Source organism: Podarcis bocagei (assembly GCF_964188305.1).
Source record: "Podarcis bocagei genome assembly, chromosome: 12".
Taxonomy (NCBI): domain Eukaryota; kingdom Metazoa; phylum Chordata; class Lepidosauria; order Squamata; family Lacertidae; genus Podarcis; species Podarcis bocagei.
Window position 1 is genome coordinate 13,128,514 of NC_138137.1, and position 26,270 is coordinate 13,154,783.

Consider the following 26,270-nt stretch of genomic DNA (forward strand, 5'->3'; position numbering starts at 1 on the left):
TCAACCTGATGTTTAAGTAAAGGGGATCTTTGGTATTCATCTCTCTGATAGGTAAGACCCTAAATTCCGCGGAGCTTCTCCTCCCGTTCAGAAGGAGACCGCCATTACCGTTGGTGCCGCCTCCGAAAGTGCCCCACTTCTGACAGCCACAGTGAGGCTAAGATGCAAAGATTGTGCAGGCAGAAGAGCAGCGGATCGGGAGGAAGTGGTGTTAAAAAGAGCGCAGGGTTGGGGCAGGCCATGACAGAAAGATTGCAGATCAGGAGTGGGGTGGGAGAAAAAGGGCAGAGAGGGAGGAGGGGGTGTTTAAGAGAGGGCAAAATGTCGAAATGTTTTTGAGATACAGTCATACCTTGGAAGTCGAAAGGAGTCCGTTCGACTTCCAAAACGTTCAAAAACCAAAGTGTGGCTTCTGATTGGCTGCAGGAAGCTCCTGCAGCCAATTGGGAGCCCCACCGGACGTTCAGCTTCCAAAAATAGTTCGCAAACTGAAACGTTCACTTCCAGGGTTGTGGCATTCGGGAGCCAAAACGTTCAAGAACTAAGCTGTTCGAAAACCAAGGTATGACAGCATGGGGGGGAGGGTCAACTGTTGTGCCCAAATTTTCACTTCCTTTTTCTCTTCCATAGACTTCTACTGCTCATATTGTTTACGTGGGTTCTCATAATGCAAAGATCCTGAATAGAATTTGAGCTATTCACTTCTGGACACAAATCTTTTCTCTTTGCAACATCTCAGATATGTTTTCAATCTAGGTCATCCTTTTGCTAGATTTGCCCAGCTCTATAATTCCCTCATCTCTCTGTCTCTTAGCAACTGGTGCTGTTGACTGCCACTTCCAAACAATATCAAAATTTCCTCTTGTGTTTCTGGATTCTCTTTAATGGATGCTCATCTTCATAAATTTAATCATGGCCTGTTCTACTGCTGCCTCTTTTTGTAACGCTCAGTTGTTAATGCAATTCTCGTTTCTCCACTGTTAATGTAAATACGCCTGTCAGATCGGAAAAGTTGGCAAAGAAATCCCCAACTTTTAAATGGTTTTGTACATGAAGATTTAAAGGTTTTTGCTTTATTTTTCTGCTATGAGTTACTGTTTCCTTTTCTTGATTTGTTTAACATATTTGCATTTGAATCTGTAAAATTGTTGCTTTTATTGTTGGATACATTTTAGCCATACTATTTACTTTGGCCTCAGATTGCTCATTTGTAGAGCTTTTTTCCCCCCTAATAAGAGGCATCATCTCAGTGCTATCTTGCTAAACGCAAGCTCATTTTTTTGACCTGCATTTTGTTAACCGCAACTCAATTGCCTTCTTCACTAGTGCTTCTTCCTTGCTATCCTTCCTTGAGATAGGAGTATGGGTTTGCTATCTAGTTCCAGCCATTCTAAATTTGGGGTATTTTTTCCTGTGGCCCAGTTCAGAGAAAACAATCACAGTCTAGTGAATCATGAACTGTCAGTCCAGTAAGCATCCAGTAATGTGCCTATACACTCCTCCTTCACCCCTTAACTCATCCTAAGCTCTGGTCAAACTATCTTGATGTCTTAAGCCACAGTTTTCTGTGACTTCTGAACTGTAGTTTAAGGTCTCCCTCAAAACCAGGATTCTGGTTTAATTGTCTGACTCATAAGGGATCCATGAAAATCCAGATTTCCTGGCTTGTATGTCCTGGGAAACGGTGGTTTAAGAAACCAGGCAAACTTTCCCAGAGCTTGGGCACATGAGGACAGGAGACAGTGGAAATGGCAAGGAAGTAGTATATGGATAAACTGATTGTTACCAGGCCAAGAAACATGCTTTTTTTTTGGGGGGGGGACCAGGACTATTAATGTGGCAAATACATTTTCATTGTGTATAATGTCTATTTTGAAAAAGGACAATCATGTTATTTCTATATTCTGTCTGATTACAGTTTGGCACTGCAGCAGTTAGTCATGAAATCTGTTCCCAGAGCAATATAAATAAGCTCATCTCTTTCCTTAAAAAAATTAAAAATCTGCGTGTTTTAAGCCAACTTGTGAACCCATTATTATTTTGAAGCACCATTTTAAAACATGGCTTGTCTTTTTAATGAATGGGTCACTCCTAGCCTCAGCGTAGTCTGTGCAGTGTTCTGACTTCTTGACTCACCTTTTCACATAAAATCTTGGTGTTGGCTATCGCTTCTTCTGCTTTTACATACCCCTGCCCGATGGTGTGGATTGCTCTGACATTCATTGTTTTCATTTCTGAGAACAAATTATGACTTGCTGTTTCCTTTGCTCTCTTGGTAGATTATGTGAGTGCTTCTTACTGTCGATTTGCTCTTAATGTGTGCTAAATTCCATTGTAACCTTTAGCTACGTCCTTATTTCTCCGTCAGACTCATTTCCTTATATTGAATCTCTGCTCCTGTCATTTAGCTAGAATATTATTTAGTGATTTGTGTGGGCTTACTAAGCTCTCACGAAGTACAATTTCTGCTTCTTTTCTTTCCACAAGATTGGATTTCATGCCCATTCCATTAAATTTACCCCCAGCGGTCAACCAGGTGCAGACTGACTTTAGTGGCCAGTTTGGTGCTAGCATTAAAGAGCAGCCAATTGTCTATTTTTGAGGAGGTTTTTTCTTTTTAAATGCTATAGGGCAATGATAGCCTTACAGTTGTCATAGTGGTCATGGGTTATGGGAATTGGTGCCCTCCCAATCTTGAGGGGCTACATGGAGGCTGCCTCTGCCGTAAGGGGATGCCCCAGGCACCAAAAAGTCTTGGACCATATCTTTTGCTCTTCTTTTGCTTCTTTCGTCATGTGTTTAATGTTGAATAGTGTCAGGACATTATTCAAATTCCTTGTGCCTTTGTGCACACCATACATTTAAAGCACAGGCACCTGTGCCCCCAAGGAATCATGGGAACTGCAGTTCACACCACAGAGCAACAAATCATATCACCCTTAGCAAATTGCAGTTCCCATGATTATTGGGGGTTGGGTGCGGTTTAAGTATATGATGTGTCTGGGGTTATTATTATTTTTGTATTGCTGTCTTCATGCAGTTTCTCACTGAAAATGTACAGTGGTACCTCGGGTTACATACGCTTCAGGTTACATACGCTTCAGGTTACAGACTCCGCTAACCCAGAAATATTACCTCGGGTTAAGAACTTTGCTTCGGGTTAAAAACTTTGCGGTGCAGCAGCAGCGGGAGGCCCCATTAGCTAAAGTGGTGCTTCAGGTTAAGAACAGTTTCAGGTTAAGAATGGACCTCCGGAACGAATTAAGTACTTAACCTGAGGTACCACTGTACTGCATTTGAGTGACCCAGGACATATCTGTTATTTCAGTGGTTTCACTGAAGGCTACATGACTCAACTCATTTACCTGATCCTTGGCTTATTCCTTTTATTTAATGGGCTTGAGTTTGAACTGCTTTGCCTTTTTAAAAACTGCGCAAGGCTGGTGTGTTCCATATTTGTGGAGACTTTTTTGAGCAAGCGCCTAGTCTCTTCAAACGTAGGATGGCCATCTATAGAGAAGAGCCAGGGTTGGGCAACCTTTTTTTCTGTTGAGGGTCACAGATAATCTATCAGAGGTCACATGTTGACTCTGGGTGGAGCCAGATCAAAAAAATACACGGACCCCTTTTATCCTACCACCCTCTATTGTCTCTCCCTCTTTCTCCTCACCCTACAGGCTACCACGGGAGAGAATGATCACTTCTACCACAGGTCTGAACTGATAGTTTGCAGGCGGCTTTTGAAATTAGGCTGAAGGCCATATGAGACTCTAGGACCACAGATTGCTTTATAGCATACCATGCAAATTCTTGGTGTCATAAGTCAGGGGAAACAAAGGAAATCCCCCTTTTAAAAAAAGGAGTGGGGGAATATTCCTTCCTGTCTGGTGGAGAATGTGTGGCGGAAGAAGCAGAGTCAGGATGGGGCAAACATCTTCCACCCACGTTTGAATGCCTACCATTTTCTCTGCTTTTGTTGCAGGCCTTGCTCGATGGTTTGTCAGATCTCCCCAAGTGGTATGGAATAAAGGAAATGCAAGCTCATTGGTTAGGAGACTGTGTTGGATGCTATTTTGAGTTCATGCTAAAGGTGAGCAAGTCCCTTCTCGGTGATGAGATATTCGTGCCATGATCTGCCGGAGACTGAAAACTGTTAGGAGTAAAACTAGAAATGTTAGCAATTACATGTGGGGGGTGGGTGCAAATGAAGGCTAGGGATCTTTTAGTCTGCAAGGCTGTTTTGCTCAGAACACATACCCCTGATACCGTAAGTGACATTGGCATGGGGCATGTAGAGACATGGCTGGATTGGCTGTGTGACCAAATTTGCCATTGTATTCTCAGATGTGGACTGTGGCCTTTGGAACTGATTCTGGAAAATGTCTGTAGAATTCATAAATGCAAGCTGGGGCCTGCAAGTGAAAATTGTGCGTGTTGCTCTGGAGGAAATTGCAGTAACCCTTTCCCTGTCTTTTGTCAGACTAATAATAACCCTACAGGAGAGACGATATCAGCCTATGCATGCGCACCTGAAGCCATTTATGGTGCATCTTATTTACATATCTTGCCTAATCATAGACTGTTACATGGAAATAGCTGTTTAAAGGAAATCTTCCGGAAGGAGCTTGTCCCAGGAAAAGGTGAATCTATCTTTCTTTCTTTCTTCTGGTAGTGCTTGATTTACTAAGACTAGGCAGTTGCTTGTGTAGCTTAACATGGTCAGGCTTGTGCAAAACAATTCACATGTAATATTTTTTAAACATTGCAGCATGCCTTTTAAACATATGGCAGCAGCCTGATCTTCTCTGTAAAGACAAGTTGCTTCGACTGAGAAACCAGACTAGAATCCCTTATCGGATTAGTACCTTGTAGCAACTGAAAACTGCTGAACCACCAAACTACAGAATTTCCTTCCAGGAAAACAACAAAGTATTGTGACACCTTGAATATTAAGAAATTGGGTTCCCCCCCCCCCTGTAGAGTCCACTTCAGCATATGTATATTTTCAGTTGACAGGGGTTTGCGCGTGTGTGTCTGTGTGTATTATCTTGCGCAAACATGCACACACACTCATGCATGCATGAGAAAAGCTTTGCAAACAGCAAAACCAAATGGCCGTTACATACAAGACATACAGTTCTGGGCCAATTCAGTATAAAGCTGAAATTTATATAAACTGAGCATAATGACCATTCACAACAGGAGCAAAACAGCAGCACAGTCATCCTAGTCTGGCTCTGTTAATTAACACTTGCAACGGGAGAGGAGACCATTGTCTGAATTCAGTGGAATCACACTTCTTGACAAATTCCAATGCAGGAATTGTATGCTGGGGTCTCCGTTTGAAGTTTTATTTGTTGAAGAACGTAGCTCCTTCGGTGGTGCCCAAGTGCGGCAGACACTGTGCTAGCAGCTTTTTGCCCCCTCTGGCAAATTGGCACATAGTGTAAGGTCTGACAACCAAGAATCCCTGACTTCAGCCTTGCAGCACCCTACAGAGTACAACGAGAGGCAGTGTGCGGCAGCAGCGAAAAATGCAAAATGCAAATTTAATGCTTGAAAATAAAATGGCTAGTATAATAACGCCCTTGTGTTAATTATTGGTGCCCCTGCGTTTGAAATGCTGTGCACACTTGCAGTTGCCCCATCGTGAAAAGTACATTGTAAGGCTAGAAAAGATGAAGAGTAAGCAGCCAGAACAGTTAGGGGGCTGGATCACCAGCTCTGTGAGGTTTTTGTTCCCCCATTTAAAGACTTGCTAAAAGAGAAGAGACTGAGAGCCAGTGTGGTGTAGTGGTTAAGAGCTGTAGACTCGTAATCTGGTGAACCGGGTTTGATTCCCCGCTCCTCCACATGCAGCTGCTGGGCGACCTTGGGCCAGTCCCATTTCTCTGAAGTCTCTCAGCCTCACTCACCTCACAGAGTGTTTGTTGTGGGGGAGGAAGGGAAAAGAGATTGTTAGCCGCTTTGAGACTCCTTCGGGTAGTGATAAAGCGGGATATCAAATCCAAACTCTTTCTTCTTCTTCCTCTTAAAAGTGTATAAAATTATGCACTACTGTATTGGAGAAAGAAGAGGGAGGGTGGGCACAGTCTTCTTCAGCCTATGATAATATTAGAACTTTGGACCATGCCGTGAACTTGATTAGGAATAGCTAGGGGACACAGGAAAGGAAGTGCTTTTTAACCCATAATTAATCCACTGTCACAGTATGCTGACTATTGGCTTAGATCCCTTTTGTGGGGAGGGATGCAGACGTTCGTGAAAGAGAAATGTATTGGCAGCTGTTGGCAAAGTAGAGCTTCCATGTGCAGAGGCAGTATACCACCAAATACCACTTGCTGGGGAGCCAAGACTGTTGCCATCATGCCCTGCTTGTGGACTTTGCAGAAGCATCTGACCAGTCTCTGTTGGGAAATGGGTTGCTGTACCAGATTCAGCTTTGGCTATTGTATTGTGGTTCTTGGGCCTTGGCTGAGAGGGGCTGCAACCTTCCTCTCTATTAGGAAATAGAGAGAAAAAATAGGAATAATAAATAATAGAGTGCTAAGAAGACTGGAAGAAATTTGAAGACTATTTGAATAAATATTGTAATATTAAAGATATGTAATCACGTGGAAGAATCAATTAGGCCTAGGATTACATTGGGATTAAATAAATAAATGAGAAAATGTAAGATAAGAAAGGTTAGGAAATATGATTATAACTGTGATATTGTTTTAGGAAATAATGATATTGGAAACTGCTATATATAATTACTAAGAAACTCAGATGGAAGAGATTTGAGGAAGTCAAGTAATATGTTTATGAAGATGGATTTTGAGTAATGAATTAAGTTCAGTTTATGTGGTGATTTGATGTATTTTATGTTTTTTTTCTTTTTCCTTTTTTTGTTTCATTCTTTTTTTCATTATTGTTGGGTTTTTTCTGTTATGTTTATGTATGGAAAATAATAAATATTATTTTAAATAAATAAATAAATATTAGAGTGCATGCTTGTCTAAACAAGATGATCAGTAGTAATTGATGAACAAGAGAATCTTACTTCTGAGTATTTTTTTGTCCACTTTATCTCTTGGCAGCAATTTATTAAAGGGAAGGGTGGGCTCAGTAAATAATAATAATAATAATAATAATAATAATAATAATAATAATAATAATAATAATTCATTACTTATACCCTGCCCATCTGGCCGCTCCTCCTCAGCCACTCTGGGTGGCTCCCAACAGAATATTAAAATCACGATAAAACATCAAACATTAAAAACTTCCCTAAACAGGGCTGCCTTCAGATGTATTCTAAAAGTCAGATACAGTGGTACCTCGGGTTAAGTACTTAATTCGTTCCCGAGGTCCGTTCTTAACCTGAAACTGTTCTTAACCTGAAGCACCACTTTAGCTAATGGGGCCTCCTGCTGCCGCCGCGCCGCCGGAGCACAATTTCTGTTCTCATCCTGAAGCAAAATTCTTAACCTGAAGCACTATTTCTGGGTTAGCGGAGTCTGTAACCTGAAGCGTATGTAACCTGAGGTACCACTGTTGTTTCCTTGACATCTAATGGAAGGGCGTTCCTCAGGGCGGGCGCCACTACCGAGAAGGCCCTCTACCTGGTTCCTTGTAACTTGGCTTCTTGCAGCGAGGGAACCGCCAGAAGGCCCTCGGCGCTGGACCTCAGTGTCCGGGCTGAATGATGGGGGTGGAGATGCTCCTTCAGGTATACTGGGCCGAGGCCATTTAGGGCTTGAAAGGTCAGCACCAACACTTTGAATTGTGCTTGGAGAGGGGTACACCCCCCCCAGAGGGCAACTGGATCCAGGAAGACTGGGAGGTGGTCATTACACTCCTATTGGCTGGAATAGAGCATTATACAAGTACCCTTTTATCACTTAGAAGTAAAAAGGGCATATAATAGTAACACCTAGTGAGAGACCACAGAATTGCATTTCCCTGAGAGAAATTGCAAATGCCAACTAGTGATCGAACATAGAACGAAATCTCTTTAAACCAAGGAATGGCAGACAATTCTGCAAAACGAAAAGAGACAATCTTTCAAAAATGGCATAAGAGGGAAAGCTTTCCAGTATAATGACAAAATATATGCTGCCCTTTACATTTTGTTTTTGTTTTTGCTTTTATTTAGATATTCATTTCCTTGCACAAATATTTCATGTATCCTTGGAGAATGGTAATTATTTTTTCCAGGGGGTGGGATAATTGAAGCGTGAGGTTCAGATTGGGAGAGAAATCTTTCAAAAGTGCAAGAAGCTTTGTTTCCATCAGAAACTAATTAAATTCAGAATTATTGCTATTGATTCAAGCAGACTAAGACCGGATCTTCAAGGGCTGCTTCATTAGGTTTTTAGTAACACAAGAGAGCAGCAGGCTCTCTTAGCAGTAAGTGAACACTCTTGGCACAGTGTTCCTATTATTATGATCTTTGCTTTTTTTTTTTGTAGAGTCTCTTACTTCAGTGACAGCTCTGAACTTGCTCACCAGTCAAGAGATTCCTGTAGTCATTTCCGCAAAATCTGAGTTTGAAGGCTCTGTCGATACTAAAATAGGTGAGTACAGGAAACATGTTGAAAAAATAAGGCTTACACAGCTGAAACTGTAAAAATGGTTGTCTGTGGGTTCTAGAAGCATCCACGGAAGGGAAAATAAAGGTTGATGTATTAAGCACTGCTAGGGTTGCCAGAGTCAAAGCTGGTAAACAGTCATATACTTTAAATTTTCCATGCAGCTGCTTCTGCTTGTTTCTCTGCTCCTGATTTGAAGGTTTGCAGCTATAGAATTTGCTACCACAAGATGTACCGTATTTTTTGCACCATAACACTCACTTTTTTCCTCCTAGAAAGTAAGGGGAAATGTCTGTGCGTGTTATGGAGGAAATGCCTACGGGTGGCATGCCTACGGATTTTCCTCCTCTAAAAACTATGTGCGTGTTATGGTCGGGTGCGTGTTATAGAGCGAAAAATACGGTAGATTAGCCACCAATTTGGATGCCTTTAACAGGGATTAGACCAATGGGAGGTAAGACTATCATGGGGGAAATGAGTTTTGGCATGCCCCTAAATGTCACCTGCTGGAGACCAAGAGGGCAATTGTGCTCATGGCTTGCTGGTGGGCTTCCCAGCAGAATCTAGTTGGCCACTGGGAAATGAGATGCTAGATAACAACAACAACAACAACAACAACAACAACAACAACAACAACAACAACAATTTATTATTTATACACCGCCCATCTGGCTGGGCTTCCCCAGCCACTCTGGGCGGCTTCCAAAAAAATATTAAAATACTATAATACATCAAACATTAAAAGCTTCCGTAAACAGGGCTGCCTTCAGATGTCTTCTAAAAGTCTGGTAGTTGTTGTTCTCTTTGACATCTGGTGGGAGGGCGTTCCACAGGGAAGGCACCACTACCGAGAAGGCCCTCTGCCTGGTTCCCTGTAACTTCCCTGTAGAGAGCCTTTGGTCTGATTGAGCAAGGCTGCTGTTCTGACTGTTTTCCAGCTTTCAGTCGGGCAAACCAAAGTACTTGAGACACATGTTTTTGTATCATTTAGAGCAATATTACCCAAACTTGGGCCTCCAGCTGTTTTTGGACTACAGTTCCCATCATCCCTGACTACTGGTCCTGCTGGCTAGGGATCATGGGAGTTGTAGTCCAACAACAATTTGGGAAACATTGATTGCCATCCACCTGATATAATTGGTGTCCTGTATAAAAGATTAGCTTGGTATGTGTCTCGAGTTCATTTCATAAACTTCCAAGTTGATTTCTTTTCAGTGAAATGGTAAAACAATGCTTTTTCATTTTTAAACGACAATCATCTAAACTTGTTAACCTTTCCCCTCTATTTATTGCTGTTTTCCAGCTTTTGACACACACAAGAATGTAATTTGAAGCTTTGAGCCATTAGTTAAGTGAGGAAACCTATGATAATCCAGATGTTTCTGGACTGCGGTTCATATCATCCTTGACCTTTGGCCGCAGTTTCCAAGGCTAATGACATTAAGAGCCCCCCAACATATGGATGGCCACAAGCTCCCCTTGAATTAAAGCGTTCTATTCAAAATGGAAAGTAATAGAATTAAATTAATCAGTACCCAAACATCAACATTAATTCTGATTTTGATGACTGGGATCCAAAACTCACAGAGGTGTTTTGCCCTAGAAGGTGTGGGTTTTGGATTTCATTTCATTTTAAAAAACATCTCACCGCCCCCTGCAGTACCACAATTCATTTTGGAAAGCATATTTGCCATACAGCATGGGGAGCTGCTGTCAGAAAGATGCATCTAACCCACCTTCCTTCATCTCTCAGAAGTAACGTCACCATGCTTCTTTAGATCTAGCCTTTGCTTTGCAGCAAGAGAAAAACTTGCAAATGAACGCATTTGAGATTGATTTTGCGGCAGGAATTTAAAGTTCCAGTGCTGGCTAATATGAAAACCAGGGTGAGAAAAGAGAGGTTGCATATTGGAAAATAAAGAGCCAAGATGTCAATGACAAATTCATCTTATCAATAGGTATTGAATTGAATCGGCCAAGGGCTATAGAGTTGAATACAGAGAGTATTGTTCTAATGGAAGAGGAATTGGGAGTCAGTTTAGATACATTTTGATTTGGAAGGTTGATTTGTAGGCTGAAAGGAATAGAGAAACATGGGTTGAAGAGGCTGAAAGTATATGCAAGAAGTATATACTGTATTTTTCATGTATAAGACGCCCCCTATTTTTGCGGCAACAACCAATCGCCAGCCCACCCTTGGCACTATCCGTGTATAAGACGTCCCCTAATTTTTGGCATTATCTTTTAGGAGGAAAACCTAGTCTTATACCCGGGAAAATACGGTAGTTAGCAGTGCTGCCTGAACTCTGAATCAGAAAGCTGTTTGATTGCATTTTCATTTAAAAAACCCAAAGGGGTGAGTCTTATTTGAAATCTGTTTAAGAAACACTTTCATTTTATTTTCCCTTCCAAGGAATCCCTTGCATTAAACCAGATGATGCTGAAGTTGCTAGGAATTTGGGTCTGTCGTTTGAGGAAGTAATTGAAACGCTGCCGGATGGTTCAGAGAGACTGATCAACTCCAGAGAGGTTAGTGCACTCCTGTGAGTCTCTGCCTTCTCATCTCCACGCCTCCATGGGAAAAAATGACAACTTTAAAACTCACACACAAACATGTACCCAGATATTTGATTTTTACATGTTAGACAATTTTTAAAATGTGCATAACAGAAAACGAAAGTGTGAAATTAAGATAGATGCAGACATACATGGTTTGGTTTAAATGCTTCAGGCTAATACACTTTCTTTTTTCTTTTTTTTTATTAAAGATTTTCTTGATTTACAAAGGCTAATGCACTTCCAAACTCTGCAGGGTGTAGGAACATAGGTTCTGGCAGTGCATGGATTCTTCTTCATATAGTTGGCACCAGAGAAAGAACTGAGCCAGTGCTGGCAGTCTCCACTGCTGGCTTTTATCGTAGTCATCGGATATGTACTAATAGAAGATAGTGATTAGTATGAAAATACTAAACACTGCTTTAGCACTACATGTATGAGCTAGAATGAGCCTGAGCAAAGCCTTGGTCTTGCAGACTTCCTCCTGCTGCATAGCTGGAACCAGGACTTCTGCCACATGCATCCTAAAATGCTTTTCTGAAATCCAGGTTTCTTGTTAATGTTTAATACATGTTTAATACAATCTCTTAAGTTGCAAAGCAATACAGCTTCATAGTATTGCTGCTCAGCCACTTGCCCAACAGAGATTTACTGTACTTTTATTTTTAAAACCTGTTTAGTGCAAGACTAGAAACAAATTGAAAGAATTGCTCTAGGGCAGTCATGTCCAAATCGGTCAATCGCGATCTACCGGTTGATCGCTGTGTGTCCCTGGTTGATCCTAGTTGATCACCCCCCCCCAAAAAAAAATCACCAGGTTTTTTTTTTAAGTGGGAGTAGATCACAGTCTCTTGGGAGTTAGAGATCCCTGCTCTAGGAGATAAATAATTGTTTCAGGAAACTCATCTGAAACTGCACACCAGACCACCATGCCCAAATCCAACACAGCAGCTGCCAGTAGTGGCCTGATCATTAGACTGCTGGGAACTGAGAGGCTTGAACAGAAGATGAAAATGGAGAAAATTTGAGAGACTATATTAGGACTTTGGATAGAATTCCATTCTCTTGACTATGGGTGGTGGGACATATACATAGGAACATTACTGTGACTACCGTTGCAGTGAGAACGTTGGAATACACCAACATCTGTCGTTCTCAGTTCACAGGTATGAGTAGACAACAAGCGTTAAATGCCATCACTCAAGAAGCCAAAAATAAAGGAGTAGGAGGACACTTAACAAGCAGTAAATTGAAAGATTGGCTGATCTCGCGGCAGCGTTATTGGGGGACGCCTATTCCAATCATCCACTGCCAAAATTGCGGTCCTCTTCCTGTCCCTTACGAAGACTTACCTGTGCAATTGCCCAGTGTCACATCCTTTACAGGAAAGGGCGGCTCGCTTTTGGCTTCTGCTTCACACTGGGTAAACTGCTTTTGTCCGAGGTGAGTGCACGTTTTCTTTACAGCTTCTGGTCAGTGATTTGGCTGGAAGAGGAGTAAATTTTGTTTCATTCTTATTGTTATTACGGTTAAACATTTGGTTGATGCTGTGGCTTCTGGTTTTTCTTTTTTTAAAAAAAGAGGACAGAAAACTAAAGCTTAGTGTCCTAAAAATCTGACTATCTCACCAGTGTACCTTTGTGCTATTACTTCCCAAAGCATTGCCTTCTGTGAAAGTGGAGAGCAGTCTCAGGTTCTTTCTATTCACCAGTTCTTTTTATGCAGAAAAAAGATCTTAACTCTAAAAGGCTGTGTGTCTCTTTCTTCTTACTGCTGAGCTCATTCATTAGAGGAACAGGGTTTTTCTTTGGAGGGAAGGCTTTGGCTTCCTCTTTATAGCAAGGTTAGCTGTATTACTATTGGAAACGGATTTAAGGCAAGCTCTGTGGGCTGTTTTTTGTTGGGAAATGGGGAGATCTTAGTTCACTTCTCTTGCATGAGTCTGGTGCCAGGGCTGCTTCACGTATTTCTTCCTTTAAGTGCGAGGGCGGGGGGGGGGGTCATTTGTTTTTATTTGCTGCAAATAAAGGGATCAGGAATCTGCTGCTCTGTGTACCAAAAGATTATCTCTGCACTGGAAAATGGTAAAGTGTAAAGTCACCTAGGACCGCTGCTTTTGGTTTAGATCTGAGCTTCTTGTTATTTACCGTATTTTTCGCACCATAGGACGCACCGGACAATAGGACGCACTTTGTTTTAGAGGGGGGAGAACAAGAAAAAAAAATTCTCTCCCTCTCTGCCCAGCGCCCCTTCAGTGAAGCGGCAGGAGGCGCTGCACAGAGAGGGGGAGAACTTTCCCCCTCTTGTTTTCCCGCTCTAAAACAAGGTGCCGTTTAAGGTGCGTTCAGGCGGCTACCTTGGAAGCCTGGAGAGCGAGAGGGGTTGGTGTGCACTGACCCCTCTCGCTCTCCAGGCTTCAGGTTCCTTTCGACCTGTTCTTTGGGGCTGGCGGGGGGGGGAAGCCCACCACCAGCCCCAAAGAGCAGGTCAGGGAGCAGCGGAAAGGCGCAGCGGAGAGGCTCCTGCCATAGCTGCGTGTCACCTCTCCAGCTGGGAGAGGGTCGCGGGAGGCTGCTTTAGCCCCGCGTGCGCTCTCCCGGCTGGGGAGGTGACGCGCTGCTATAGAGGCTCCTGCCATAGCTGCGTGTCACCTCTCCAGCTGGGAGAGGGTCGCGGGAGGCTGCTTTAGCCCCGCGCGCGCTCTCCCGGCTGGGGAGGTGACGCGCAGCTATAGCAGCCTCCCGCGACCCTCTCCCAGCTGGAGAGGTGACATGCAGCTATGGCAGGAGCCTCTATAGCCGCGCGTCACCTCCACAGCCAGGAGAGGGTCGCGGGGTGCTTCTTTAGCCCCGCGTGCGCTCTCCCGGCTGGAGAGGTGACACGGGGCTGTAGAGGTTCCTGCCATAGCCGCGCATCACCTCTCCAGCTGGCTATGGTGTCTTCGCTCCATAGGACGCACGCACATTTCCCCTTCATTTTTGAAGGGGAAAAAGTGCGTCCTATAGAGCGAAAAATACGGTATGTCAGGCAGCTATTTGTATTAGAAAGGAGTTTTATGCCAGATTTAAGCCTTTTGTTTGCTTGGCTCAACAGAATCTAATTCAGATTTGGAGAATTATATTTTCATTAGGGAAACTAGATCTGTATTCTCCAGGGTCTGGTGGATGGCTAATGCTTGGTGGAAAGAATCAGAATTTATCCGTATCCTTGAGAGACTGTTTCCTCATCATGCGTATAATGGAACATTGCTCTCAGCAGAGTTGACATGATGAATTCTGTATTGTTAGGCTGCCTTGTTGGCGCCGTTAAGTGATCTCAAGTCATTCACACTTCAGAATACAGAAGCAGTAAACCTGTCACTTTCTCTGGACATTTGAGAGCTAGTGAATAGATTATTTTTGGTAGTGCGGTACCTCAGTGCTGTGACTCAGAAAGGCTCGTTCCATTTTGTTGCTGTTGCAAAAGGCATTTGATGTAAAGAACTATGCTCAGGCAAAACTCAGCCAAGAAATTCATCTTAATAGTTCAAAATCCTTTATTAGGCATAACACACCACACATTAACAAACAAACATCATATACAGACTGTATAGAATACGGGCTCAACGAACATAATTTATCGTAGTCCTATTCTTAACTCCAAGAAATGAATCAATGTACAAAGATAATATAATACAACACAGCAACATCACCTACCATTAAAAACCACTAAGTCTCTTTATCATGGCCCATTCTTTCTTCATGGACAGCACTTAAAAATTCAGCCGCTATTAATGTAATTTGATCATCGCTGTCCGCCAGCAGGTCCTGAACAGTTAGTTGTGTAAAAATCTGTCTATTAAATTTTAGGGCCTCAAATAATTGTTTTCTGGCATAACTGCCGAAATCACAGGAAAAGAATATATGCTTTAGAGTATCGGGTTCCTGTTTTCTGCATTTCATTCATCTTAATAAATGTCTCACTTCAGAATGGAGCCAGAAGTACAGTCGTACCTTGGAAGTTGAACAGCTTAGTTCCTGAACGTTTTGGCTCCCGAATGTCACAAACCCGGAAGTGACTGTTCCAGTTTGCGAACTATTTTTGGAAGCCGAACGTCCGCCAGGGCTTCCGCGGCTTTTGATTGGCTGCAGGAGCTTCCTGCAGCTAATCAGAAGCCACGCTTTGGTTTTCGAACGTTTTGGAAGTCGAACGGACACGGATTCCCTTTGACTTCCAAGGTGCAACTGTAATCCCTCTTTTAAAATGTACGAAAAGGCGTCACTTGGTGATTCCTGTGTTCAGCAATGTCTAGGGATTAAGAATTGTAAATTGATTTCAACTTAGGCCATTTTGAGATGATGATAATAATGAACAGTTACTTTGAGCACCTGCCTTTTCTGACCACTCCATGCTTATCTACAAAAGAATCACATGATGTTGACCTACTAGTTTTTGTGCCCTGCTTGCTTTTTACATGGTGAAGCCTTCAAACTTGTCATTCCCCGGCCTCCATCTTGGTTTCTGTATTTGTGTGTGCACATGCGCGCACACATACACATGCAATCTTTTAGCAACCATGTTCAACCCACATGCTTTTGGGAAAGAGGATTCCCCAGAAAGGATTCATACAAATGGAGAGACAAACATATAGGATACTATGCCCTGGCTACACATCCATCTGAAAGCTACAAGAATCAAATGTTGGCTTTCTTCTCTGCCTACAGATGGATATCTCACTCACACAGCATTTTATTAATCAATAAAGCCCAAAAATCTGTAACTGTGCAAGTAGTCTCTTGTTTAGTCCAGTGGATCTTGGAATCAAAGAATCATAGAATTGTAGAGTTGAAAGGGACTCTGTGGGTCATATAGTCCAACCCACTGATATGTGGGACTCTCAACTGCATCATACATGACAGATGGCCATCCAACTTCTGCTTTAAAATCTCCAAGGAAGTAGAGACCACCACTTCTCGTGGGAGTCTATTCCACTGTCAAACACTGTCAGAAGGTTCTTTCTGAAGTTTAGTTGGAATCTCCTTTCTTGAAAGCCATAAATTTGGGTCCTACCCTCCAAAGCAGGAGAAAATAAGCTTGCTCCATCCTCCATGTGACAGCCCTTTAGATTTTTGAATATGTCTATCCAATTTACCAGGCTAAACATAAGCTGGGACTTAAAGGAAAAAGAGAGCCATCTGCTCAGTATTTTGAATGAGCTTGAACCAGACTAAGTTTGTTGGTGAGACTTAAAATGCTTCATCCGGATCCAAACTAATTATCGGTGTATTGTAAATCTACACACAAGTTTATATCCTTATAAAATGATAGCAAATCTTGAGTAATAGCATTTACTTTCCACATTTTATTGTTGTAAAAGGCTTCAGTGAACACTCAGCTGGGAGCAAGCATCCATCCATGTGCCCATTCTCAGAGGAATAGATTTCTGCTATTCCTTTTGAGTTTTCAGGGACCCTACAGTGTAATGCTGGTAAAAGGCATAAAGTACCTTGGTGCTTGGGAAATCTGGAGGGTTGACAGTAGTTTGAAAGAATAAGAGATCACTGAATTGACTCTTGAAAGGTTCGTTCATTTATGACTCATTCATGCAAGTTGTAAGGCTTAGGACCAATTTGAATTCCTATCCATTCAGATTAACTGGGGGTTGCTGGATTTGACAGTAGGAATGAATGAAGCTACCCATTTTGGATTCTCTTGGTTTTTCCAGTTGTAAGTTCATTTCATCAGATGCAAGAATTTAAAGAGAGAGATGTTCCTGGCTTACTCACATTTCTGATTTCTCACTTCTGATAAGATTTGCAAAGCACAGACTTGTAGATCTCGCCTCTGCTGAGATCTGTGAGCTCTGACCTCGCATGCCCAGTTAGAAGCTTGGCTTATACAACAAGTGAGCATCGCAGACCTGTAGTTCGCAAATTGGCTGCTAATGCGGCTTCAATCTCATAAGGGACATCATCAAAAAAATTCGCGCAAACGAAGCTCCCCAGATGGCTCCCTTGTATCTCTGCAGAACCCTAATAACGAAAATTTGTGTTCCTCAGGTGCAAGCAGCCTGCAAAAAGGGAAACGGACACCATGGATACATTTGTTGATTCAGCTTGGTATTACTTAAGGTACACTGATCCTCATAATTCTGAGAGGTAAGTAATTTAGGCAGCCTGCATTCAAGCAGGCTGGTATGTAATCTTATAAGCTGGTCCTGTTATTCATAGCTCAACTCGGAAGGAGTGGCAAGGCTCTCCTGCAGATAATCCTTAAGTTCATACTGAACACAATAAAAAGATGATTCTTGTGAGGGGTCTGTTTTTGTTCTGCCAGTGGTGCCCTTTCCCCAGTATACAAAGGAGTTAGCCTCTTGGTTGTTTTTAAACTGCATCACTTAGCTTATCTTCTGACATGGTGCAGTCCTCTCACCACCTCAGAATGCAGTCTATTTGAAACCACCTTGTCAAAACCTCCCAGGATATAAAGAGCTCATCATCTGTATATTTCTGCCAGTGGGTTTTCTGCCAGTCCTTCTGTCTTTCTGTCTGTCTGTTCATAGGTTTGGAAAGTCTCTCAAGTTATCGTTGCCGAATTTGGCATGAGGGTTCCCAAGGTGGAGCAGCATGTTTCTTCCATGTTGGGACACAAGCCACCATTTTGAATCAAGATGGTCAACCGAAATATGATTTTGCCTGTTTTTTTGCCATAGGTTCAGCTGCCTCTTGAGGTATCACCACCAAACGTTGTCTATGTTTGGACACTAGGCACCATTTTGAATCAAAATGGCAGACCAAAGTAATCCTAGTTAAACATGGGCTCCCTCCACAGATTGATTTCAGCATGAGTCAGATTGGAGTTGGTGTGTGTGCAGCCCTAAAACTTTCAAATTACACTATCCATTTAAAAATCAACGCCTTGTTTTGGGGATGGCTTTTAGAGTCATAGCTGTCTCACTGTACACCTGCAGGAATGTTAAGAGCAGGAATCAGAGTCCATTCAGTTAAGTCTAGAGTTAACCTGTTTAGAGGGTTTATCACACTTCTACTGTTTAAACAATTGTGTTTGTTTCATTCAGAGTAGAACTTTTACGTTACAACAACTTTGTAGTTTTAAGCACATAAAGATATTCCTACATGACCTCACTGACTGTCAACCTCCCTTGTTGGTTAGATATGTAAACCTGAATAACCCCAACAGAGCTATCTGATTGTAAACAGATAAAAATATTAGCAGGATCATTGTAATAACCTGCAGTTTCACAAGAGTATATATTTACAGTCTATAATTAAATGAGCAAGTTAAATGAATTTGGATATGCAGAAGATACTAAAAAAAATAAAATTAAGGAACCACAGAAAGAGGGGGAAGAAAGTCAAATTTTGAAATGTTAAATTGACTGTAAAAGTAATGAAATGTGTAAACTTGGAAAGTATAAATAAAAACTTAAAAAAACAGAGCTATCTGATACCCTTTGCTGTCATTTATTTGCACCTAAGCAATACGACGATTTGATTTTATAATGAAGTGTTGTTTGGATTACTACAGCCACTGAATGTTTAGGAAGGATTTTGTTTTAATACAATGAAGTCATGTTGCCCCCTGCTGGTAGCATCCAAATGTTTGCTCCTGTAAGCCAGTCAAATCCATTTGTATTGATTCTTACTATACAGTTGGTCCCTTACCTTTCCCGCCCCGACCTGGCCACAGTGATCCATGCAACAGTCATCTCCAGGCTTGACTACTGCAACTCGCTCTACGCGGGGCTGCCCTTGAAGCTGTCCCAGAAACTCCAGCGGGTACAGAATGCTGCAGCGAGGCTCCTCACAGGGTCTCTGCCATGGGAGCATATTCATCCAGTGCTTTTCAAGCTGCACTGGCTCCCGGTGGAGTACAGGGTCAGATTTAAGGTGCTGCTTTTGACCTTTAAAGCCCTTCACGGCCTAGGACCCTCGTACCTATGGGACCGCCTCGCCTGGTATGCCCCACGGAGAGCCTCAAGGTCCATAAATAACAACACCCTAGTGGTCCCAGGCCCTAAGGAAGTTAGATTGGCTTCAACCAGAGCCAGGGCCTTTTCAGCACTGGCCCCAACTTGGTGGAACGCTCTGTCTCATGAGACCAGGGCCCTGCAGGATCTGATCTCTTTCCGCAGGGCCTGTAAGACAGAGTTGTTCCGCCTGGCCTTTGGATTGGAGCCAATTTGATTCCCTCCGCCCCCTTTTTCTTTTTTCTTTTCCTTCTCCTGCAATGAGGCTCCATTTTAATATTTTAATGTTCCATTATTTTAATGTTGTATTTTATTTTTGTTTTTAAGTTATAATCACTCATCTTGTTTTTATTATTGCTTGTAAGCCGCTCTGAGCCCGGCCTTGGCTGGGGAGGGCGGGGTATAAATAAAAAAAATATTAAATATATTAATATATTACTAATTGGAATCATTCTAACTTTCCTTGGTCAGCTATGCTTCTTCTCATTACGCATTGGTTGTTTTCTCTATTAGACCTTTTCACAAAGACTTGGCAGATCACTGGATGCCTGTCGACCTGTACATTGGAGGAAAGGAGCATGCAGTTATGCATTTGTACTATGCCAGATTCTTCAGCCATTTTTGCCATAATCAGAAGATGACTAAACACAGGTAAGTGCGAGAACAGTGGAAGGCTTAAGTGTAATAAAAGCTTGCAGGGGAAACAAGGGCACTTGTAAACAACACTTCTCATTGTATTTAGGCTTTGTACACCTAGTAGATTTTCTGAGAACTGAGGGTAGTAGTATTGTAGGGCTACCAGTACCCATTTTTAGGGGACGTGGGTGGCGCTGTGGGTTAAACCACAGAGCCTAGGACTTGCCGATCAGAAGGTTGGTGGTTCGAATCCCCGCAAAGGGGTGAGCTCCCGTTGCTCGGTCCCTGCTCCTGCCAACCTAGCAGTTCGAAAGCACGTCAAAGTGCAAGTAGATAAATAGGTACTGCTCTGGTGAGAAGGTAAACGGTGTTTCCGTGCGCTGCTCTGGTTCACCAGAAGCGGCTTTGTCATGCTAGCCACATGACCCGGAAGCTGTACGCCGGCTCCCTCGGCCAATAAAGCGAGATGATCGCCGCAACCCCAGAGTTGGTCACGACTGGACCTAATGGTCAGGGGTCCCTTTACCTTTACCTTAATAGGGATTCAGACAGCACCTGCAAAACAACGGCAACAAAAACCAGTTAGCTCCCAATAGCACTTTCAGGACTACTGGAGAAAAGAAACATGCATCTCAGTGGAACTGTTCCAAGACCCTATAGCTAGTGTCTATAATTGCCTCCCGTCCTCAGATACTGCCACGGAGCAGGTTTTCATTTATTTTAAAGGTTTTTTTGAAAAAGCAGAGAGCATTTCACGCAGGGGTTCTGTTCCTGGCCCCCACATGCATCGGCAGAGCCTTATAGGCTTCCTCACCCCATTATGCCCCTACAACCTCTGTTCTGCCTTCTTCCGGGTCCAAAAGGACCTGCGCATCGGCTATCACATGTCAGTGGGGCGCTCCTGAAATCGTTGCCGCCTGTAATGCTTTCTTCCTTATTGCAATCATGTTACCCGATCTGTATCACGTGACTGATTCTGAATTGGGGTGTTTTCTGTTTCTCTTTAAACAATAATGAGCTGTACTTTTTGGTCCATCCTTTCCCCCTCCGCGGAGTATTTTTCAATTCAAGTCCTACAGGATGGGGCGGACTTTGCCTGAGCCCCAGTCATTGTTGCAGCGAGGCTATTTTAATTGAGGTGATTTTGGCAATAGAAGAAGATGAGGCCAGGAGAGTGTGGAGTAGCTGAGCACTATGAACTGGGGAATAGATAGATAGATAGATAGATAGATAGATAGATAGAGGTCCAAGAATGACTGCTTGAAGAAATAACGGAATCGTACATTGCACTACAGTATGGATAATATCTCAGAATAAAACTGGAAGCAAGCTCTTCCCAGTATGTGATCTACAAAAGCAGCTAGTTTGTGCTTCTACATGTGGCCATGAGAGGGTGCTGTTACTGTTGGTGAATAACTGAGCAATAAATTTAGGAAAGATGTTGTAGAAGGTAGAGTTCATTATGACTAAACACTGCTTGCTTTCCAGACTTTTGCAGGCTCTTCTTAAGCACATTTCCCCTTCTGTTTCTCCCCACTCCCTCCCAAATCTCCCATACTTACAAAGATCTGCCTTTTTTTTTGTTACTCCCATACATGGTAAAATATTTTGTGCTTCTAACCAGCATCTGCCCCTGCAAACAAACATGAGCCGAAATCTCATCTTGTATCAACAAGGGAACTTTTGTGAATTAACACCATGTCATCAAACATAAACGTTCCCTGAAAAATTACCTCTGACCAGGAGACTTGCCCATTCACACCCCCCCCCAATGCTTTTCTTAAGTTGCCTTTCCCATGTATGGTAAAGTGTGGCCGTTTCAGATAGACGTATTTTTAGTGGAGAGGAACCTTTGCAATGGGTGAGCTCCTGTCCTTAAGCAGAGCACATCTGGAATGCTGTGTCCAGTTCTGGGCACAAGTCAAGAAGGATATTGACAAGCTGGAACGTGTGCAGAGGAGGCTAACCAAGATGATCAAGGGTCTGGAAGCCAAGCCTTATGAGGAACGGTTGAGGGAGCTGGGCATGTATAGCCTGGAAAAGAGAAGACTGAGAAGGAGATATGTTGTTGTTGTTGTTGTTTAGTTGTTTAGTTGTGTCTGACTCTTTGTGACCCCATGGACCAGAGCATGCCAGGCACTTCTGTCCTCCACTGCCTCCCGCAGTTTGGTCAAACTCTAGCTTTGAGAACACTGTCCAACCACCTCGTCCTCTGTCGTCCCCTTCTCCTTGTGCCCTCCATCTTTCCCAACATCAGGGTCTTTTCCAGGGAGTCTTCTCTTCTCACGAGGTGTCCAAAGTATTGGAGCCTCACCTTCAGGATCTGTCCTTCCAAATATGATAGCCATCTTCAAAGATCTAAAGTGCTGTCACGTGGAAGGTGAAGCAAGCTTGCTTTCTCCTGCCCTGGAGGGTAGGACCCCAGCCAATGGATTCAAGTTACAAGAAAGGAGATTCTGACGAAACATCAGGAAGATCTTTATGACAGAGCTGTTCAAAAGTGGAATGAACTCCCTCAGGAAGTGGTGGCCTCTTCCTTCCTTGGAAGCTTTTAAGCAGAGGTTGATTGTCCATCTGTCCTGGAAGGGGGTTCCAGCTCTGCATTTCTGTGATTCTATGAGTCCCCTGGTAGAAACCAGACTCATGCTTTGGGGGATCTGGCTTTGGGGAATCTTTGGGTTGCTGTCCCCAGGCCCTTGCAACAGCTCCTACCTTTCTTCAACTAGGCAGCTATCTGTTCTCTCATTCGTTTAGAACATGAATTTATATGTGCAGTGGTACCTCGGGTTAAGTACTTAATTCGTTCCGGAGGTCCGTTCTTAACCTGAAACTGTTCTTAACCTGAAGCACCACTTTAAGCTAATGGGGCCTCCCGCTGCCGCTGCACCACTGCTGCACGATTTCTGTTCTCATCCTGAAGCAAAGTTCTTAACCCGAGGTACTATTTCTGGTTTAGCGGAGTCTGTAACCTGAAGCATATGTAACCTGAAGCGTATGTAACCCGAGGTACCACTGTATTTATAAACAGGTTGTGAGCTGCTTGGGGAGACTCTTGGAGCAGGTCACAAAAGTTTTCTAAATAGGCTGAAACATATTAAAGCAACAGCAATACAAAATCAAATTTATAACAGAGCCAGTATTACAGGGGTTAAAACACAGTACTAAAACATAAGAATAGCCTTGTTGGATCAGACCAAAGACCTACCTCTAGCTGAGTGTTCTGCTCACACAGTGGCCAACCCAATGCCTATGGGAAGCAAGAGCTCTCTCCCATTCATAATCTTCAGCAGTTGATATTCAGAGGCAGACAGAAGATGGGAAAGACTGGGCAAATTAAAAGGGCTTCTCCTTGCCCCCAAAATCAGTGTGCTTGGTACCAGGCAGTTTTCCATAGGGAGGATATTCCAAATTTGGGGAGTGACCACCAAGGAAGCTTGATCTTCAGTCACTAACTTCAGTCTCCTCCAGAGGCAGGGGACCCAAAGGAGGGTCCATGCAGGTTTTCTTTGGTGGGGGGAGGTTGTCCCAAACCATTTGACTGCCATGCTCCCTTTGGTTGACACACAGAGAACAAAAGTAGAGTGAGGCCAGCTTTTTGGAGATGGGTGCAAATTTCAGGGGGGCTCAAGATCTCTGCTCCTGGAGTATTCAGCCTGATGTTCCATCACCAAAACTTACATGTATACAGTATGTTGAAAGTATGTTCCGACTGTTACTTTCAGCAGAATTATTTTTATTTGTCCTCAGAGAGCCTTTTCATAAACTCTTAGTTCAAGGTATTGTCAAGAATCGGACTTTCAGGCTAGCAACAACTGGGCAGTATTTGAAGAGAGAAGAAATTGATCTTACTGGTAAGTGAGTCTGTTATGGGCATTGCATTCCTTTAGCTATATCCTAAAAAATCAAATGACCAGTTTTGGGAAAGATCCTTTTGCAGAGTACAGAGAACTTGGCAACAATAGGTAGCTGGTTCTATCAATTATAGCGGTGGTACCATGGCTCAAAAACCAATATTTGATCTTCTTATGCTGGGTTTCCCTCAGTGAGATCACAGACCCACTCCAAGCTAGTCAATTAAACCTCTGAACAATTTCCACAATATTTCTGTGGACAAGGCTTTCTAGCTTTCCAAATCTTGCTGTAATCATATTAAGGGAAGAAATAGACTGCACACACTGATGCTAGAACTGAGTTGACTATAACAATATATGATGCTGTTTTGGTCAGTGGAATAGGCAAGGCTTTCAGATATCTAGCAAGGTATTCCCGGTAGATGATTGTGGATAGCTGAATAGCATTTTATATGTTTATCTGGAAAAGAGTACTGCAGATATTGGACTGATGTCTGTTCCTATATTTTACGTATGGATGAAGCAGATGTAAATTATTTGGAGTGTTCATGCATTGAACCGGAAGCATGATAAGTGGAATTGAAACTCATTTGCTCTTCCGCTCCCTGCTACTTCCTTCTAACATCCGAAGCACTGACTTACATAAAAGCATTGTTTTGTGAAGGACATTCACCAGGATGTTTGAAAGATGTTCCTCTTCTCAGTCCCTAGAAGACAGTTGCTTTGGATCAGGGAGAGCTAACCCTGGGGAGACCATTCCACAAACAAGGAGCCTTGGTGCCTTTGAGAATTAAAAGGTCAAAGCCAGCATTTTGAATTGAGCCTGGAAACTAATTGGCAGCCAGTGCGCCCAGTGCAGTCGGGGCAGGACTACCGTATTTTTCGCCCTATAGGAGGCACCAGCCCATAGGACGCACCTAGTTTTTTTGGGGGGAAATCAAGGAAAAGATTTTTATTTCCCCCCCAGGTTTGCGCAGCCATCCGCAAGCTAGAAGAGGGAGACGGAGCGCTCCGTCTCCCTCTTCTGCCTTCTGGGACAGCCTCTCTAGCCTCCGTGGGGCAGCGGCTTCCCAGCCGCCAGCCTCCAGATCAGGTCAGGGAATAGCGGGGTGGTGGCGCTCCGCCTCCCCGCTATTCCGCGAGCTTGTGGGGCTGGCAGGGGGGAGAAGCAAGCTTGTGGATAGCTTCCTGAAGCCTGGAGAGCGAGAGCCTGCATTCAACCCATAGGACGCACACACATTTCCCCTTTATTTTTGGAGGGGAAAAAGTACGTCCTATAGGGTGAAAAATACGGTATATCCTCAAATTGTCCTGCCTCCGAGAGCAACCTGGCTGCCAAATTCTGTACCACCTGAAGTTTCCAAACTGTTTTCAGAGGCAGCCCCACATACAACATGTTGCAGCAATCTAATTGTGTATTATAGTTGTGTGAGAAGGGATTGGAAGCAACCAGTTCTTCTTTAAACATGTAGAGCAAAAGCAGTTTTTTTTTAATGTGTTGTTCTGTGTTTAGGTCCTGAACCTGTTCACATAAAAACCAAAGAGAAGCTACAAGTGATGTGGGAAAAAATGAGTAAATCCAAGCACAATGGTATAGAGCCTGAAGAAATGGTCCAGAAGTATGGAATTGATACAGTCAGACTCTACATCCTGTTTGCTTCTCCTCCAGAGCAGGACATCTTGTGGGATGCAAAGAGTAAGGCACCCTCCCAGCACCCAAATTCTTCTTTTTCCTTGATTTGTGTTTGTACAAAATGCCTTTGAGGACTTAGATCAGGGGTCGGCAAGGCTTACCGGCCATGGGCTGGATCACTCCCGCGGAGATCATCCGTGGGCCGGACTGGCGCAGTGTGACGCTGGAAATCGCGTCTGCACATGTCTGCGTTGTCGGAAATCGCGCATGCGCGGAAGCGATTTCCGGTATCTGTGCGTGTGCAGACGCGATTTCTGTCGCTGCTTGGTGAGTCCCCACACCACGCTGCGCCGGTTTAGCGCAGTGCGTGGGGGACTCAACCAGCTGGCGGCTCGGTTCAGGGGCAACTCGTGGGCCGGATCTGGCCCACAGGCCACACGTTGCCGGCCCCTGACTTAGATGTTGACAAAACCCGCAGATTGATCTAGACAGTGCTTTTCACTTTGGCCAAAATATCTCTTTTAGGGGGTTTTTTATAGTTACAGTAGTACCTTGGTCTCAAACTTAATCCATTCTGAAGTCTGTTTCAAAACCAAAGCGTTCCAAAACCAAGGTGTGCTTTCCCATAGAAAGTAATGCAACATGGATTAATCCATTCCAGATTTTTAAAAACAACCCCTAAAACAGCAATTTAACATGAATTTTACTATCTAACAAGACCATGGATTCATAAAATGAAAGCCATAGACAATGTACTGCAGTCACACAATCAATCAGTCAGTAGTGGATCTGGGTCTACACAGTCACAAAAACAAAGCAAAAAAGCTGCAAAAACAAAAATGCAAAATAAATAGCAAAAACAGACAGACCTCAGTGTAACACTCAAATTGGAAGCGTGGCGCTCAAAACGGAAGTGTGGCACTCGAAACTGAGCACGTTCGGCTTCCAAATAAAGTTCGCAAACCAGAACACTTACTTCCACTGTACTGCTTTTGCAGTTTTACTACAATACATGCTATCTGTGAATTGTTATAGGAACAAGCATAATC

The 26,270-nt window shown here is 43.3% G+C and overlaps 1 protein-coding gene across 2 annotated transcripts in view; it reads left to right on the forward strand.

The window, feature by feature from the left end:
- The window catches only part of LARS2 (leucyl-tRNA synthetase 2, mitochondrial), a 78,473-nt gene that overhangs the window by 27,301 nt on the left and 24,902 nt on the right, over window positions 1–26,270 (forward strand). For both annotated transcript variants that reach the window (XM_081164448.1, XM_081164449.1), the window contains exons 8-16: window positions 3,983–4,090; window positions 4,481–4,640; window positions 8,457–8,561; window positions 10,990–11,105; window positions 12,292–12,575; window positions 17,171–17,269; window positions 19,615–19,752; window positions 23,485–23,588; window positions 25,102–25,284. In XM_081164448.1, coding sequence (XP_081020574.1) covers window positions 3,983–4,090; window positions 4,481–4,640; window positions 8,457–8,561; window positions 10,990–11,105; window positions 12,292–12,575; window positions 17,171–17,269; window positions 19,615–19,752; window positions 23,485–23,588; window positions 25,102–25,284 — 1,297 coding nt within the window. The remainder of the gene's footprint in view (window positions 1–3,982; window positions 4,091–4,480; window positions 4,641–8,456; window positions 8,562–10,989; window positions 11,106–12,291; window positions 12,576–17,170; window positions 17,270–19,614; window positions 19,753–23,484; window positions 23,589–25,101; window positions 25,285–26,270) is intronic.